The following is a 17,493-nucleotide window of genomic DNA, read 5'->3' on the forward strand; positions in this document are numbered from 1 at the left end:
TTGCTATTTACAATGTTGTTTGGTGTCTCGGAGGTCTTCTGTGTACCAGCTGACGTGCTTGTTTGATCTACTATCCTTGTTGGGTTTAATGGGTGCGAGGATATCCGCATAGTTCTTGATCCAGTTGTTAAAGTTGTTGATGTCCTTGTCGAGGCTGTCTATGTGGCTAGGCTGATCAGTGCTGAGGGCACTGAGACAGTCTGCTTCTGTGATTTTGCTTCAGCTGCGGCTTGGAGTGCTGAACCTGGTATGGGTGTTGACTTGGTGTGTTGATTTGGAAGTAGATAATGGAGTGGTCTATCTTTGTGATCTGTGTGGTGGGGCTGTATTTGATGCTGTCACTTGTGGTGAAGATGGGGTTCAGTGTGTGTCCTGTGCTGTGTGTTGGTTCTGTGATGTGCTGGGTGAGGTCGATGTTACTCAAGCTTCGAGGAGTGCTGTGGAAGAGGTGTTTTGGTCTTCCAGCTGGAAGTTGAGGTCACCGGGGAGAATCTAGGCTCTAGAGTCGATGGTGAGCAGAGCAACAAAGTTGGTGATAAGGTTGGTAAAGGTGGCTTGGGGTCCAGGTGGTCAGCAGGCGAATGTTCCATTCAGAGTGAGATTTTCAGCTTGAAGTGCAGGTGTTTTCATGAATTGGGTGGCGTTCTCTGTGAATGTTGTGCATTTGATGGTTTCCTTGTAGTTGATAGCAAGTCGTCCTCCTGGCTTGTGAAAGCAGTCCTGTCAAGCGATCTTGTCGCCTGCTGGGGTTTGCTGTAGCTATGTCAGGAGCTGATGAGCGGTTGAGTCAGGTCTCTGTGATGAAGAGGATGTTGGGTGTGTTGCTGCTTAGAAGGTTCCATATTTCAGTTGTGTGTTTGCTGAGTGATTGTGTGTTGAGAATCATCAAAGCGATCAGGAGTTGACATGTGGGTTTGCTGTGGCATGTGGTGTAGGGTGGGAGTGTAGGTGTTGGTGCTGGTGTGGTGTGTGTGTGTGTGTTGGACGGGGTGTTGAAGGAGTTGTTAGTATTTGTGTGGGGGAGTGGGGGTGTCTGTGTGGCTTCTTGGGAGCCAGCAGTGGAAACCGGTAAAAGGTCCTACCATGGGATGATGAGGTGGTGATCTGATCAGGGTTCTTGGCACTGGGCATGTCTGTCATTAAGTAGGTCCTGGGAGGGGGGAGGAGTCCGGGGTGCCATAAGGTCATATCCTGTGATGATGTGTGATGGGAACTAAAGTCCTCTTGCTTGGCTTCTTCTTTTAAAGACCATAGCTGCCAAGGTTTCAGATTGCTATGTGTGACATTTTCATAATTCCAGTGAAATTATGAGTGACATTTCAATGACAGTGAGTGACACTTTCTCGCAAGCAAAATCAAGCATTGAAGACGGGGTAAACATATAAATATCAGCAATTGCACCCATTTGAGCAACGAGACTCTCTCAGAAGATGTTAAAACTGTTGGAAATAACCAGAAACTGAAGCACCTAGTGGCCTTCTAAGGTGACCGTACTGTTGGACCCAGATCTGCACCACTCATTGACAGTGCGTGCTGCGCCGCTGCAAACAAAAGAAGGTTTCTGTAAATTTCACAAAGGGAGTTATTTTAGTAGGATCAGATTATCTATTGCGAAACCAGCGTAATGTGCCTGCCACTTGCTCACCTCGAGTACAGAATAACAAAATCACTGCTACAGAGGGAGATAAAGATAAACAGAAATGAAGGAGATAAGGACTGTTTTCCAGATTGGGTCTCATTACTTGAAAGGACACATCATCGGTAGCTGGGGTACTGAATGTATCTGAGGTGCAGACTCCACTACCGACACCGGGCACAGTGACAGGCGCCGCTGGTATGCGTGACATTGCATTTCAGTGCGGTGATGCGGATCACCGCACTGAAATGCGTGAGCGTCACGCCTGTTGCTTGACGCTTGGCAGGACTGGGGCCGCAAACCGATTGCGGCGCGGGCGGGGCGGCCGAGGTGAGGAGTGACCAGCGACGAGTGGGCTGAAAGCGGCGGGGGAATCGTAATGCAGGCTGGAGACTCGGACTTTCTCTTTACACTGCAATTATGAAAATGTCGCACATAGCAATTATCTAAAACCACGGCAGCTATGTCCTTAGCCAAGGCCAGAGAGAATTTCGAAAGGCATCCACCTCTGAAAGTCGGCAAAAACGGGGAGAACGGGCGTATCCAGTCTTTTTCTCACCTGAAGCTGCATTCATTAGTTGATGCCCCCTTAATTGTGTGCACTGGCCTTCACTCGACTGATCAGCCATGACAAGAGGCAGCAAAATATTATTATAAAAGGTGCGAGGCAGCTGAGGTGATGAGCATGCCACCACTCGCACCACCTCCACGGGCCTGCCCCGGCCTCTCTCAAGCTGACCCGACCCCTCCAGTGTTGGCTGCTTCTGACCCGCCGTTGTGAGCCTGCTGCCGCCCTGAAAGCATTGCAGAGAATACCTCTCGCCAGTGCACTTTCGGCGCGATGCTCTGTGCAGAATGCGTACTGTGGTATTTTCATGATCCCGCCGTATTAGGGGTCAGTGACTCGGTTTGGGCTGCTGCCTGCAGCTGTGAGATAATGTACCAGCCTGCCTCAAATCCAAGTAAGTAAGTGCAACTTTAAACATTTATAACATGTGAACTCGTAAAACCATCCGTGCTCTTATGAAAATGTAACGTTTGTGAGAGCAGAATAAATTACAGAGGAGCACTTGCTCAAAATGTCGGTAGTGGAGTCTGCACCTCAGATGCATTCAGTACCCCAGCTACCGATGATGTGTGCTTTCAAGTAATGAGACCCAATCTGGAAAACAGTCCTTATCTCCTTCATTTCTGTTTATCTTTATCTCCCTCTGTAGCAGTGATTTTGTTATTCTGTACTTGAGGTGAGCAAGTGGCAGGCACATTACACTGGTTTCGCAATAGATAATCTGATCCTACTAAAATAACTCCCTTTGTGAAATTTACAGAAACCTTCTTTTGTTTGCAGCGGCGCAGCACGCACTGTCAATGAGTGGTGCAGATCTGGGTCCAACAGTACGGTCACCTTAGAAGGCCACTAGGTGCTTCAGTTTCTGGTTATTTACAAACAGTTTTAACATCTTCTGAGAGAGTCTTGTTGCTCAAATGGGTGCAATTGCTGATATATATATGTTTACCCCGTCTTCAATGCTTGATTTTGCTTGCGAGAAAGTGTCACTCACAGTCATTGAAATGTCACTCATAATTTCACTGGAATTATGAAAATGTCACACATAGCAATCTGAAACCTTGGCAGCTATGCGGGCCGCGGCGGGGAGGCTGTGGCAGGCTGCACTCTCAGATTTAAATCCCCCGCCGCCGGCTTTACTTCCGGGCCGCCGGACTTGACTGCAGACTGTACCGCCGCACATCCGGATGAATTATTCCCAGCCCCCCTGGTGACACCGTCGTCAGTGATTGGTTGCAGTATCACAGGTCGGGCCGAGAGCAGGGCACTGGCAGCCCGGCCCCTGAGCCACGCTGGCGCCGCACCATTAAAAATGTATTTGTCGTAGACGCATTCTGTTTCCAGGGCAACAGGCAGCTCCTGGTGGCACAGTGCAGAGTCTATACATTGCAGCGCTCTCAGAGCTGAGAGCTGCAGGACAGTGTTGTGAGTCTTTAGGAACATGACGGACAGGCCGGCGGCGGCGGGGCATCTCTCTTCTCGGAGCAGGGAGCAGCAGAGAGAGCCCGGCCGGGCACAGTGACAGGCGCCGCTGGTATGCGTGACATTGCATTTCAGTGCGGTGATGCGGATCACCGCACTGAAATGCGTGAGCGTCACGCCTGTTGCGTGACGCTTGGCAGGACTGAAAGACGGTTTTGGCAGGAAAACCTACATTACTTCCTGTCCAGTTGTATGCAGGTGCTATTCAGTGATGTCATTTCCTGTGCAGGTGGATGATGGGAAATCCAGTAAAATCACTTCCTGTGCTGATGGGTCATGAGCAATGAAGTCCTCTTGCTCTGGTTCTTATCTAAAGACTTTTTTGGTGGGAAAACCTGTGATGTCACTTACTGTGTTTATGGGTGATGGTAAATCAGAACATGATGTTGTTGATGCTCAGTTCTGCATGTGCGTAAAGTGAAATTAGTTTAGGCTTCGCTTGGAGCATATCCCTTTCATAAAGTGAACCCCAACGAAGGCATGTTATGTGATAACCAGTACCGTGGCCAGAAACATTGACATCATAGACTTTAAAAGCAAATTTTAGGGCATGAGCACATTTCTTAGATAAGCCTCAGTTCAAGGCTTCTCTGATAGTAACATAAACCTAACATAAAATGTGTATTTGTAAAGTGCACGTTCACCCCAACAAGGTCTTTTGGCGCTGAATAACAGATGTTTATTGTTACCCAACTCAATGGTACTTATTTTATCGACATCAGAAGGATGAAAGGCTGAGTGGACCCCCAGGATTTGAACCTGTGACTGTGAGGTCAAACACAGGCCCCTGCAGTGTAGGCATTAGTCCACTGAGCCACCAGACCCGGCACGCAATCTGTACCTGGACGGCCCGTGGCATTGCATAGCCATTGTATCCAACTGTAACCTGTAAACATTAAAAGGATTAAGAAATTTGAGTCCTTTTGCATTGTGTGTGGCTGTACAACTGCTAATCTCTACTAGTGTCATTCCAACACAACACCTACTCATTAAAACGCTCTTAATGCCTCCAAAGTGTGGATGAAAGAAGTATTCACATGCACCAGTAGCCTACTTTTAAGTCTGATGAACTTAGCCAACTTCTAGGAGTTTAAAATTCTTTGGGCTAATTGCATTCAACCTCTACGGTGAGATTTGCCCTTTTCCCCACATGGTCCTTCCAGTTGTAACAAAGTGCCAGAGGACAATGTAGTCCAGGGCAGTGCTTCCTTAACTTTAGAGCCAAGGCCCAATTTTTACAGAGATGGACTTTTTCGACCAACCTAGCTGTAACGAACATGAGGCTGGGGCTTTTAAAAACAAATGTCATGAGTTACCAAAGTATCATACTCTTTACGATGTTCTGTGTTCCTCTCTATCAGCAATTATTTATAACTATCACAATTTTGACCATGTTCTTCGATCTCAAAAAAATCAAACCTTTCATTCCAGCAGAAGAATTCAAAATATGTTGTCCAATCATTAGTCCTCTCGAAAATTGACTATGGCAACGCCCTACTCTCTGGATCTCCCAAAGTTCACCTTGCCCCGATCAAATCTGTTCTCAACCTTGCGGCCAGGCTTACAACTGACTGCAAGCGCTCTGACCACATCTCGCCTGCACTTAAGACCCTTAAATGGCTTCCTATCAAAGGCAGATCCTCCTATAATATAGCCTGCATTACGTGCAAAGCCCTTCATCAAAAGACCCCGCTTTACCTCTCAAAGAAACTCAATAAAGCGGGCAGTACCCGACCGATGAGAAGTAGCAACTCTCTTCTCCTCGTCGCCCCTCTGTTAAAGAAAGCCACTCAATCGCCCTCCTTCTCTGGTAAGGCTCTCATCATCTGGAATGCCCTCCCTAAAGATCTACGACTCAACCCTTCATGCACCAGTTAAAAAAAAAAAAGAAATACCTTAAAATGCACCTACTCAACAAATACCGGGGTCCTTAATCCTTCTATTACCGTACTTGCTGCTACACTCTCCCTTCCTTTTGAAACCCTTGCCTTCCCCCCTCTCTTCACCCCGCTTGTGTCGACCTCACCTATTCACCCCTTCCCTACTCTTCTTCAGCTTTTTCTTCCACCCTTCCACCCCTTTTCGAACACGTCCCCTCCCCCTTTTTCTCTCTCCCCAACCCTTCCTTCTTCACAAAATATTGAGTCTACCTCCTTTATACCGTTTAATAATTTGTAATTACTCTGTTCACGTGTTGTTTCGTAAATAGCCACTTCTTAACACTTTTTGATTCAAGCTATATTACTCAGTGTTCTCTTAGTCCACCATGTTCTGAATGCTTCATTTGGATACCACTGTTTTGCATTCTATGTACTATTGTCATTCCAATGTAAAGCGCTCTGATACCCCCGGGTGGAGCCAGCACTATATAAAACCTTTTAAATAAATAAATATGTCTTTAGCAGAGTGTGGCAAAGATAGTGAGTTGTCCAAAAAAGTGGAACTGCTCTATGGCTGGAACACATATCAAAGTGGGGTTGTTGCCTGTAGCATTTGTTCACTAAATCACCAACCTTCTGAAAAAAATCTTAAAGTTGATACTAATGATTTTAGAAAATTTGAAAAACCCCTTCTCTTCTGCAGCAGAGTAATGTGTAAGGCCTCATACCCATTTTTGTGTTAAAACAAGGTCCAGGGGTACATTTATATACATATATACATATCCTAAAGTTAAAGTGACGTTAAGTAAAAATGTCACGTTTTAAACCTAAACCCTCCTCCACCCAACATTTTTTTTTATTTTCAGGACATGGCGGCTGCAAGATTTCTCTTAATGTTGTGCCTAGACAATAGGAGCGCGAGCTCCTGTGGGACTCTCAGGTGCTTTCGGCTCTTGCCAGAGTGAGATGGCCATGGGAAAAGAGGCCCCTTCTACAAGTCGGATAGCTACATTATTTGAAATTGTGTGATGGTGGAAGTCGAGCGAGATCCCGCAAAGCCAAACATCCGGATTTACAAATAATTTCAAGAAAACTACACAAGGAACTTACACCAAATAACACACTTTTTGGCTAAAGATCTAACTCTCAGCCAAATTTGGTGTTCTTCTATTCAGCCATTTAGGCTGTAGTGCCGTTTTAAAATTCCTATGGAAATTTCATGCGAAAATTGTGTTTTTGGAGCCCCCTTTGTTCTCGCCCCACCTTGCATCGCACCCCACCGTTGATGCATCACCTTGAAATTTACAAGGAAGGAGCTGAGGTGGATGAACTTGATTTTTAGAAAGTTTTGTGAAGATTCGCCAAAGATATTAGCAAACAAAAAAGGGCTCCTTCTATGATAACTAGGTCCTAACTATAACTACGCACTGTGATATATTAGTAAACACTGCCTAATGGCATTAGAGGGTGTTTACATGAGTACCAGATTAAATTACAGAAAGTCAGTCCTCATATTTTAAGCAGAGGAGATTAAGTGATTTGTCCAGAGCCAACATCGGGACTCGAACCTAATTCCCTGGATCCAAAGTCGGCAACTTTGGCTCTTTGCCCATATCATATTTCTCAATTTATTTGAGGAAGTCATTTACAGGTGGGTTGTTGGTGTATGACCACATGTGATGAGCACATTGTTAAAATGGCTTGGTGAATAAATGTTTTTTTATTTAAAAAGCAGCCGCAAAAAATACTTGGGAATACTAGCAATAGTTTGTTTTAAAACAGTACTTAGGGACACAGTTCAGCACCTTTGCACCAATAGCCCTAAAACAATTATCAGAGTGGGGGTGCTACATCAATATTACATCACAGTGCAAAGCTAGGATTTTTCACAATCCCTGTGACTTCAGTGTCCCAAATGAATTCAGCTGGTGATTGGTAAGGGTGTAGTATATAGCTGATGTAGCATTTTGGAGCTCACCGTTGCAAATAAGACTAAAGCATTGTGCAGCAACCTACTGTCGTTTACAGACAGCACATTTTTCATTGAAATGGCCACTAAATTTGAACACAAAATGTACTACTCAAGCTATATAGCACACAAATGATAATGTGTGAAAATCGAGTTTCAGTGAACATTTTTTGCCGATCATCAAGAAAGTGTCTTGATTTGTTTTGATTCTTTTAAAATCTTTGTGTCCATTGCACTTAAAAATTACAAAAAAGTGCTTCAATTTTTCTTTCCAAACAGCTAATAGTTTCTGAAATGTGCAACGTTCATTTACAGTTATTTACCTTTTTGTGTTGCATAAAAATGACATCCTAGACCTAGAGCCTGTCCTTTCACACTCCCTGTAGCCAAGCAAGTAAAGTAAACCGCAATCCCCATGTTAAAAGAATAAGCAGCTGTCCGTCTGAAGCCGGAGTCTGACATCTGACCTCTGTCTGAAGCACAGCAAATGCAAAAAGATAAATGCAAAATGTAAATCTTCTATTAATTACTCATTCACGACCCAGCAGGAATTGAATGACAACCCACCAGTGGTTTGCACTACACAATTTAGAGAACACTGATTGAGAGTATAAACCATGCAACAAGGGTCTTTCTTAACATCAAATAAAAAATAAAAAAACTATGCTTTTTGTTGCAGTGCTGTCGATATGTTTTGGCTATCCCAAAGCAAGTAAAGATTTCGCTCATAACATTCCCAGACACGAACCAATCGTGATCAACATGCTTGAATCTGGTAGTTTTGTGACCTATATCCAATCGCTGCAATTTGCCACGTTTTAGGACATGGTGTATATTGCTCTTGTGCTCCTGTTTCAAGTGTTTGCCACCAATATAATGTGAATTTTTTTCAGCAATACCAGCGCCGCTTTCAGTTGAATACGTTGATCAAAGTAACCAGTACCTCCACTTAACTGCCGCTTTTTTGAAAGCGCGAATGCTTTTGATTTTTTTCAAAAGGTTGCATGGTGATTTGCATGGTTAATTCCCAAGCACTGGTTGCCCTTTGAGTCCACGTATTTGAATTCTTTGCATGGGCATATGGGGTTGAACACTTATCTTCCTATCTCTTTTCAGATATGCACATGATGGTGGCCAACCCAGAGCAGTGGGTGAAACCAATGGCTGCTGCTGGTGGCAGTCAGTACACTTTCCACCTGGAAGCCACTAACAACCCTGGGGCTTTGATTAAAGAAATCCGAGAGAGCGGGATGAAGGTGAGTGAAACAGGGACTGGAACCTGGGACAGAAGAGCAATAAATAAACCAGTTTTCTTGCTATTCTGGTGATATCTGTCCCACATGCATTTTCACCTACCAACCACCGTAGGCGTTTAAAACTATGTGGCTAGATGTGCATTTGACCGTTCTTTTGCATTTTGGTTGGCAGAGGCAAGACATCTGGAATTAGTCTGGGTGAGAATGATTGATTGCTCTCTAGACCTGTAAGGGGAGTAAAGCTAACCCAGTCTAGTTATGCAGAGCTAAGGTGATTTCATAGTAGATTAGGTGTACTGTAAATATTCAGCAGTAAATACTGTGTGCCTTTTTCCTGGCATTGTGGATAGTGTATCTGCTTGGCTTTGACATGATGAAATGCGTGACCACGTTTGGTGCTTTTACAATAAACTATGCTACAACTGTATATCTGGCATGGTAAGCAATATAGACAATTTTTTACACATATGTGACATACAGACTACTGTCCTGCCATTTCTCATAACTAGTTGTCGTTTTTTTCATCATTGATAATGTAAATATTGCGATGACATAAGTGATTCTAAGGTATGTCGTTGGTGATTATATATTTATGGTTTCAGGTGACACGTTTGGCATTCTTTTGCAGTCTCAGCTCTTCTTGTCATTCTTTTGCCATCTCTGCTTCTCCACAATTTGATACTAGTTAATAAATGTTGTACCTGTAAGATTAATTAGTATGTTGTGTCCAGAGATCCTTGATTTGTTCATTGTTCATCTTGGAAATGAAAGCTTGGCGCTAGTGATTATATTCCATCTTTGAAAGTGGAGCTGAAAATATTCTTTTTTTTTTTTTTTAAACCTTTATTATCACTTCACATTAATACAAGCATGGGCCTACAACCATCCCGGCCGGCCGCTAATCAATTCGTAAGGTAAGCAGAGCAATATAAAAAGAAAAGGCGGTCCATAAGCCGGGGTCAGGTAAGTATCCACGATACGACTCGTATTTAAGCGTACAGCGTAATAAGCAGGATTTAAGAAGGTTAATTTTACAATGAAGAAAAATAAAACAGAAAAAATATCAGAAGTGCCAGACGGTCACACATGATCCTACAATAGCAACATGAAACAGAAATCCGCAATGAGTGCGAATACACTTAAGGACACGAGGGCAAGGCATACGAGTCAGGATAAATGTAAACAACACATACACGTCATGTCGAATCAGCACCCCAGCCCGTAAAAACAAAACAGATTGTAGGAAACATGAAGACGACGACACCTAGAAAAAGAAAAAGCAAAGGGCCATAGAGACAAAGGACAAATAAACAACCCTCTTCCCCCTACCCCCACCCTGCACCCCTGCAGAAGGCTACGGCCTACCCCCCCCCCCCCCCCAGCAGCGTGCTTATCGCCCTAAAAAGAGACCCGAAATATAGAAGAAAAAGGAAGAAAAAGGAAAGGGAAAAATATGAAGAAGGGCCATCGCTCAGACCACCCGGCCCCCCTCACCTATCGCGCACAATATACATCAGAAGCAAAGTCAGAAGAGCCACAGTAAGCAAGAATCATAAAGTCAATCGGTAACATCCCCGTGGAGTGTCCCTCCAAAACACCGTCAGCCAACAATGTGTTCCATCATATCCTAAACGATATCATCCCTGGCCTTCTCTATCAATAGTACCCACATACGGCCATTCATCAATCGGCATACAGTACAGTGTGGCGGGTCCAACCGAACCGGGCGCTCCGAGAAGCGTCAATACTCCATGGGACCGTAGCCCCCAAATCCCAGTCAAGTACGCATGGCGGAACTCCGTATGTGGCAGTACCGATGCCGGAAACATCCCCCAGGCAGAACACAGTCTCACCAGCCAGGAGGAGAAAGACACACAATCCGACAATTGTTGAAGCGCCGCCGGGGCAACCCAAACTATGGATCGATGTTGTTTCTTCCGCCGCCGTACAGATAAAGGCCCCGACGAGTCACTCCCAAACACAACAGAGCAATCCAAAGCGATGTCACGGACCGGGTCTATCGGCGTCTCCACAAACGTAGGCGCAGCTGGAACGTTCATCACTGACGCAAAGGCGGGCACATCGGCGCTTCCTTGTGATTCATCCCTACCCATATGGAGCGGTGGGACAACAATGGCGGCCATCCTCCTTCCAAGATCCCGGGCGTCCCGCAGTTAACGCAGCCAAAACATCTCTGGACGTGGGCTCTCTCTCGTGTCGCCAGACCCCAGGACTCTCTCGCATAGCGGCTTCTCTGCCCGGGTGAGGTGTGCGCACGAGGGTGCTCTCCGCCATCTTAGCTGCTCCGGCCTCGTCCTTCTCCACCTCACCTCGGGACCGGGTCTCACATCAGGGAGGAACAGAATTCACAACGGGAATCTCACAAGCCAAGGCAGGTTTCTCAGCGGAGAGTCACCAAAAGGCTAAAAACTCCGCCGCACCCTGGGGGCAGCACGCTGACTCCGGGCAAAGTCGGTAATGGGCCCTGATACAACACCGGAATGGGGGGCTAAGAATCATGCACCTCCCTCAACCCAGCTGCATCACACTCCCCACATGGTTCTCCGCCAGTTGGGCTGGGTCGGCACTGTCGCCATCGGCAATCAGGTCTTCAGTTCCCTCCGGCCGAGTCCTCACCATCACCAGAGGCCGCTGTTGTTCCAGTCGCGGCCAGCCACTCTCCGCACTCGAGACCCCGGTCTCAGCTCCGGGAAGGCCTCAAAACAGTCGGGGACACTCCAACGGGTCTGCAGCAAGCGGAAGCCTCAGGAGCAAGCGGTAAGTGAAAGTGACTCTTCGCCTACATGTAGATGCCGTTGCAGCTCAGGATAAGTGCCAGGATGTATGTGCGGGGTGAGGAGGCTCACAGAGCCGAGCGGTTACGCAGCCATCTCGATTGCCATCTTGGCTCCTCCTCCTGAAAATATTCTTAATGTCCTACTTGTTCTCCACTAAGAGGAGAAGAAGATGCTTATTTCAGACGTACCTCTGCTTGGTAGGGTGCTCTGGAAGAAGCAGCTTCATAGTCCCTGTAGTATGCACACGATGACAGCTCATGGGTCTCCTGCCCTGTTTGACTTCACTGGTTAATTGTCTAGATCGTTCCAAATGTCTAGTGTGGATATATTCAAAGTGAAGCAACTGGGGCCTGGGATGACCAGGCATAGAGCAGGACTAAAACTATAGATATGTTTATCCTCAATGTACATGCTCTCAATATGTTCGCTAAGAGAGGAGCCATCCTGCTTTTGTTAAGGGACAGCCTTGCAGGTGAGACACCTACTCCGAAATGGAGCAGGTAACTCTCCGTGTGGTTCCTACAGCAATACCTGACCACAGACAAGATGAAAAAGGTGGTGTAACAGCCTTATGTAGGAGTAGGTTTGAGGTAAAGACCGATACCAAAGTTTGGTACATAATGTTGACTATAGTTTGCCCACATAAGCTCTGTGATGTTTTGTGATATGTGCCAAAAATGCTGCAGTAGCAGTTTTGACGGACTGAATTTCAGGTGTTCTGAAGCGCGTAAGTGGAGCTAATCCTAGGTGGCGACCTAAGCATAGTGGTGGACAGGGCCAGAGACCGGTCCCAGGTGAGAATTTTTTGGGGGAGGGGGTAAATCATTGATGTCGCAGTCCGAAAAGGATTGGTTGTGGTCTATAAGTCTAGTTGACTTCTGGAAGTAATAGAGCATGAACTGTATATACTACTCAGCAGCACCTAAGTCATATACATGATAGGCCACTTACTGGTTAACAGCTTTTTAGCAAGGCGCAGGAGTCTTCTAGCTTAATCTACAGGAAGATTGCTGGAGACACCGCAAGGGAAGGATTGAAAACTTCGGTATCGAAAATGAAATGGAAGGTGTGGGCCATTTACTCAGTGGGACGTCATGAAGACGATCATCTGATAGCACATAAAAGAAGAGGCCTGACTAAACGGAATGAGAGCTCTGATGAAACGAGCACTTGGAGGAGAATGACAAATGTCCTAGCTAACTTAAAGGAAAGTTTAAATTCTTTTAAGGACTCTGAGGCAAGGATTAGGCTTTACTTTCTTCGTTCTTATTATGCAACAGTCATGTAAAAACAGAATTCAGTAATCAAGAAACTTCATTTCTTTTAAACCTAGGGAGACATGAAGATAAAGTTTTTCATCCAATGGGAAACGAGGAACTGTCCTCATCCACTTTAGTCCCCGCTCTCTTTCTCTCTTTCTTACTGCTACTAATGCCGGACTTGGTAGATGTTTTTCCTGTTTAGAAGACTCGAAGCCTGCAATAAGCAACAGGTCTAGATGTGATCCACAGGTGCACAGCAAGGCGGAAGCAATACCAAGAACATAGTTACATTGCGACTAAATAAAGGGCTCCTTGTCCCGAACAAGAAGATAAAACACATACAATTTTGTACATCTCCAACAGCAAATAATGTACTTACATCACTTAAACTGATCACCCGTTTTGGTGTGGGCAATAATGTAATATTGGGTGGGCTATTCTTCACCTTAGAGTACTTAATAGATGCAATACTTTCTTTAAATTTAGCTAGGAAGTTTTAATTCTATGTCGGGACTCGAAGGCCAGGATTAGGCTAGTTTAAAGCTTAATTACCACCAGTGTCGAAATGGAGAAAATTGGCTTGAAATAATACCTTTTAATGGTCGAATCTGAAGACCAGTCTGTCACGTTTAAAATGTCCTCCAAGCAAGCTGCAAAAGTGAAGGCCTTTGATGCCATAGCCCCTCCGGTAGAGTGTGCACCAAATAATTTTGTGTCCGTGCTTGCCTCTTGTATGATCCATCAAACCCATTGTTCAGTGGTGGGGGAAGAGATCACCTTGAATGGCTTCCGTAGAGCAATGTGCAGTTGTCGCTCCATGGGGAAAAAACCTCCAAGGCGTCTTACACCTTGACACAGTGCACCACACACAGTCTTGGGGAATCCGGTAAAGTTCGTCTGAAGACATGAAAGATGACGCCTTTCAGAGTAAAAATACTCCCCATGAAATGTAAGGCCCTGACATCTGAGACCCTCCTGCATGGGAGAAGACATAAATGAGTGGCCAACTTGGCCAAAAGTTGTTTGTGAGAGGTATTTGTTGCTATGCCAGGAAGTAAATAGGTTCAAGACCATATTGACATCCCAAAGGACCGAGTAGTGAGATTCTGGAGGATGGGACTCGCAGATGCCAATGAGCAATTTCCAGACCAGGGGATGCTTCCTTATGAGGAGACCTACCACCAAGGCGTGTCCTGCTGAAATTGCTGACTGAAAAGTATTGATTGATCTGTAGGACATTGCCCTCTGAGGCCAGAGAGGCCGAAAATGTAGGATATGGACAACATCTGAACCCACAGGATCCAAATCCCATTGCTGGTACCAGCCCAACCATAGACACCAAGTTGATGGGTAGTGCTTGACCGTGTCGTCCGCTCAGCGCCGAGAGATAGGAGGTCTACAGTACTTCTCAAAACTTGCCATTGAGATCTGTAATCCTCCACGCCATGAGCAGGAGGGTACTGTTCATCATTGTAGGAAGCTGGCTCTGTATATACTATACCAAAGTGAGGTTTAGTGTGCACAGAATTCAGTGGAACCCCAAAGGGAGGCAGAGGTAAAGTTAGATAGAACCTTACTCTCTATTTGTGGTAGAGTGGTCGAGCAGTAAGGCTTTATCAGAGGACAGTGTTGAGCATTTGTGGTACACACTCAATCGGCAAATGATTTCACACACTCGAAGACTGAACTTCAGACCAATTGTTTTTCTATAAAAATATTATTTGTTATTTTATTTTATAGAACCACGCAAGCCCGGCACAGGTAAGCAATACATACGTTACAGTAGTAATCCAGTTTGTAAATCGTTTGAATTGCAATGGTATATGCACTTTGTTTTGTTAAGTTCAGCTCAAAAACCTTTATTTCGGTCGTTAAGACCATAAAAGTATGTATGCAATGCAATCAAAATCTTCACAATATAAAATTAAAAACCACATCCATTGATCATATAAAAATCAATGCGCATCATCGTTGCATGCCAAGGAAATTGAACCGCATTGGCCTATATGCAGGGCCTTTAGGCTCCGGAAAGTGCAAGTGCATTAATTGCGAGAAAGAAAAGCACACCAAGGTCCAATAAAAAACAGATCCATTACACGGACCAAACAGTACACAACGAAGAACATGAAATCTATAGATCCGGTGAAAACAATACATTTAAAAGTATACATTCAAGGGATTACACATGTAGTGTCCAAGTTAAAAATAATCATCTTCATGAATAAGAATTTAGAACAATGAAAACATTAGAACAAGTTTTTTTTAAAGAGTAAAAAACAGACTATGCATTAGCATCTGGTGGAATTATTTTTTTAGGAGAGCCCAGCGCCTGCGCCACATTGAATTTAAAATTCGAGAGACAGCCAAAACAATGGGCTTGGAGGTATCAAACTTCAGAATTCTAAGTGCCCCATGGCACCGCACAAACCCTAAGTTCCTGCACAGCTGTATTAGCCAACACTGTCTTGCAGCTTTGTAGCCTGGACAAAAACAATAGTACGTGGAGCTCTGACTCCTCCTGATGGTTACAGGCTGGGCACCCATGTTGGGCAGTTCCAGACCATTTGCAAGTGAAGGCCCGCAGTGGAAGGGTACTAAATCTGAACTGAAGATATAGTTTCCATACTGGGAAAGGTATAATGTCATCCAGGAAGGGTTCTAATTTATACTCCTCTTTTACAGTGAGGAATTCAGCTGTCAGATGGCCGGTATCCGGATTCCCATGAATGACTACCAATTTATGTGTTCGACAAATTCTCACCAGTTCAGCATGTGAGACTGCAGTACACGTTTCTTCAGGGTTACTCCAGAGGTTTGGTTTGCCTATCGTGCCTGCAGCGCCTGTGATGACGGCATCATCTGTTCTGCCTGTTGGGGGGGCCTCATCTACTTTCTCTGCTACGGTCCCAGCGAAATCACCTGCGGCGGTCCCCGGAGCTAGTAAACAAGTACTGCGCCCTCCTGTCCTTATCATCCCAGATGCAATTGTGCCTGCTCTGCCTAATGGTACTAATAAAAAAGGGTCTCACTTAGGCGGCGTGGATAACAGTGGAAACAATATAAAATTGCCGTGCGCAGATCATGCTGGAAACAGTGTAACTATTATTGAAACCGGTGACAATGTTGCCACTACGACCGGGATTGATGGTAACTGCAACGCCGCTTCTTCTGGTGTGGTTGCTGGACCGTTGGCTGAGCACCTGAATGAGGGGATTGCCAACATGGTTGATAACGGTTCGACCCCAGAAGAGTCATTGGCTCTAGAGTTTGTATGTTCGGAGAATACTTTGGTTGGTGATGACTCGACTGCCTCCCTCCCCCCCGGCGCGGGGGGTCGAAGAATTAGAGGGAGATTGCTCTAATGAGGAATACGAGGAGGTAGATGATGCAGAGGAAGGAGAAACTGTCAATCCTGCGATTGGTACTCCTTCAGACACCGCCAAGTTTCTGGCAGGCCGAAGGGATAAAGCTAAACTAAAAGCAAAGATTAAGAATAAGAAAGGGAGAACAGCCACAGCGGAGGGCTTACCAGCTATTGTTACTGCTCCCGCTTCTAAAAAGACTCTTCTCACTGATAAAAGCCTCCTCAGGAAATGGATCCAGGCTAACGGGCTTGTTAAGAATATTACCTTACGGTTGTCAGGTGCAAGTCCACCAGTATCTGAGCCTTTGAAAAGCTGTTCTGTATCTCGCCTGTCTCCACCAGTCCTGGGGGCTGAATCAGTGCATCCATCTGCTGGTCTCAGCTCGGCTCCCTTTAGGTCGCCAGCTGCACTTACAGAATCTACTTTAATAGTGTCCACAGTTTCTTCTAATCCTCCGGACCTATCCGGTCACTCATCTAGTCCACCAGTATCTGGGATTTATGATGCAGCAATATCAACTCATACCTCTCGGTCAGGCACTTCTGGGGAACAGGAATCTACTTTATCTCCTTTCAATATCATTTTGCAAACTCTAACCAATCATCGTGCGGAAGCACAGGAGCATTTTTTGCAATTGCGAGAGGATAATACCAAATTACAGAACTCATTATTGGAGATGACTTCCAAATTAGGGGGGATCTCACAGGACATTGAGGATCTCCAACAAAAGGTGGTAAATATAGAAGAGGGGTCTGTCCGTACGGAAGCCTCTTTGAATCAGCATGATGCCCAGATTACAGCCCTACAGTTGAAGGTGGAAGATTTAGAAAATCGCTAACGGCGATTGACTCAAAGACTTTTCGGCATCCCTGAGGGTGCTGAAGGGTCAGACGCAAGGGCTTATCTGGTTAAGCTACTACATAAGGCTTTCCCAGACCTAGCTGATTGGGACTGGGACTCTCAGGTTCAAAGAGCTCACCGCCTTCCTTTAGTTCAGAGGAACAAGGAGAGCAAATTTCCTAGGCCCTTCCTTATTTATTTTGGTAATTTTCTTATAAGGCAGGCAGTGTCTCTGAAAGCACGTCCCAACTCTCCTATTACAAGTGAGAATGTCTTTATTCGTACGTTCCGACTTGAGTAAAGCTACCATGGATAGGAGATGGAAGTTAAGGAAACTCATTGTTCCTTTCAAATCAATTGGAGGGCACGTGTTTTTACAGGAACTGGCCCGCCTTAAACTCATTAAGGAAGGTCATACTTATTTTTTTACTGATGCT

At 45.3% G+C, this 17,493-nt stretch overlaps 1 protein-coding gene across 1 annotated transcript in view; it reads left to right on the top strand.

The window, feature by feature from the left end:
* RPE (ribulose-5-phosphate-3-epimerase) overlaps positions 1-17,493 on the top strand; it is a 272,270-nt gene that overhangs the window by 144,969 nt on the left and 109,808 nt on the right. Inside the window, exon 3 of the mRNA XM_078680565.1 lies at positions 8,652-8,791. Coding sequence (XP_078536691.1) covers positions 8,652-8,791 — 140 coding nt within the window. The remainder of the gene's footprint in view (positions 1-8,651; positions 8,792-17,493) is intronic.

The sequence above is a fragment of the Lissotriton helveticus genome, chromosome 3_1 (assembly GCF_964261635.1).
Source record: "Lissotriton helveticus chromosome 3_1, aLisHel1.1, whole genome shotgun sequence".
NCBI lineage: Eukaryota > Metazoa > Chordata > Amphibia > Caudata > Salamandridae > Lissotriton > Lissotriton helveticus.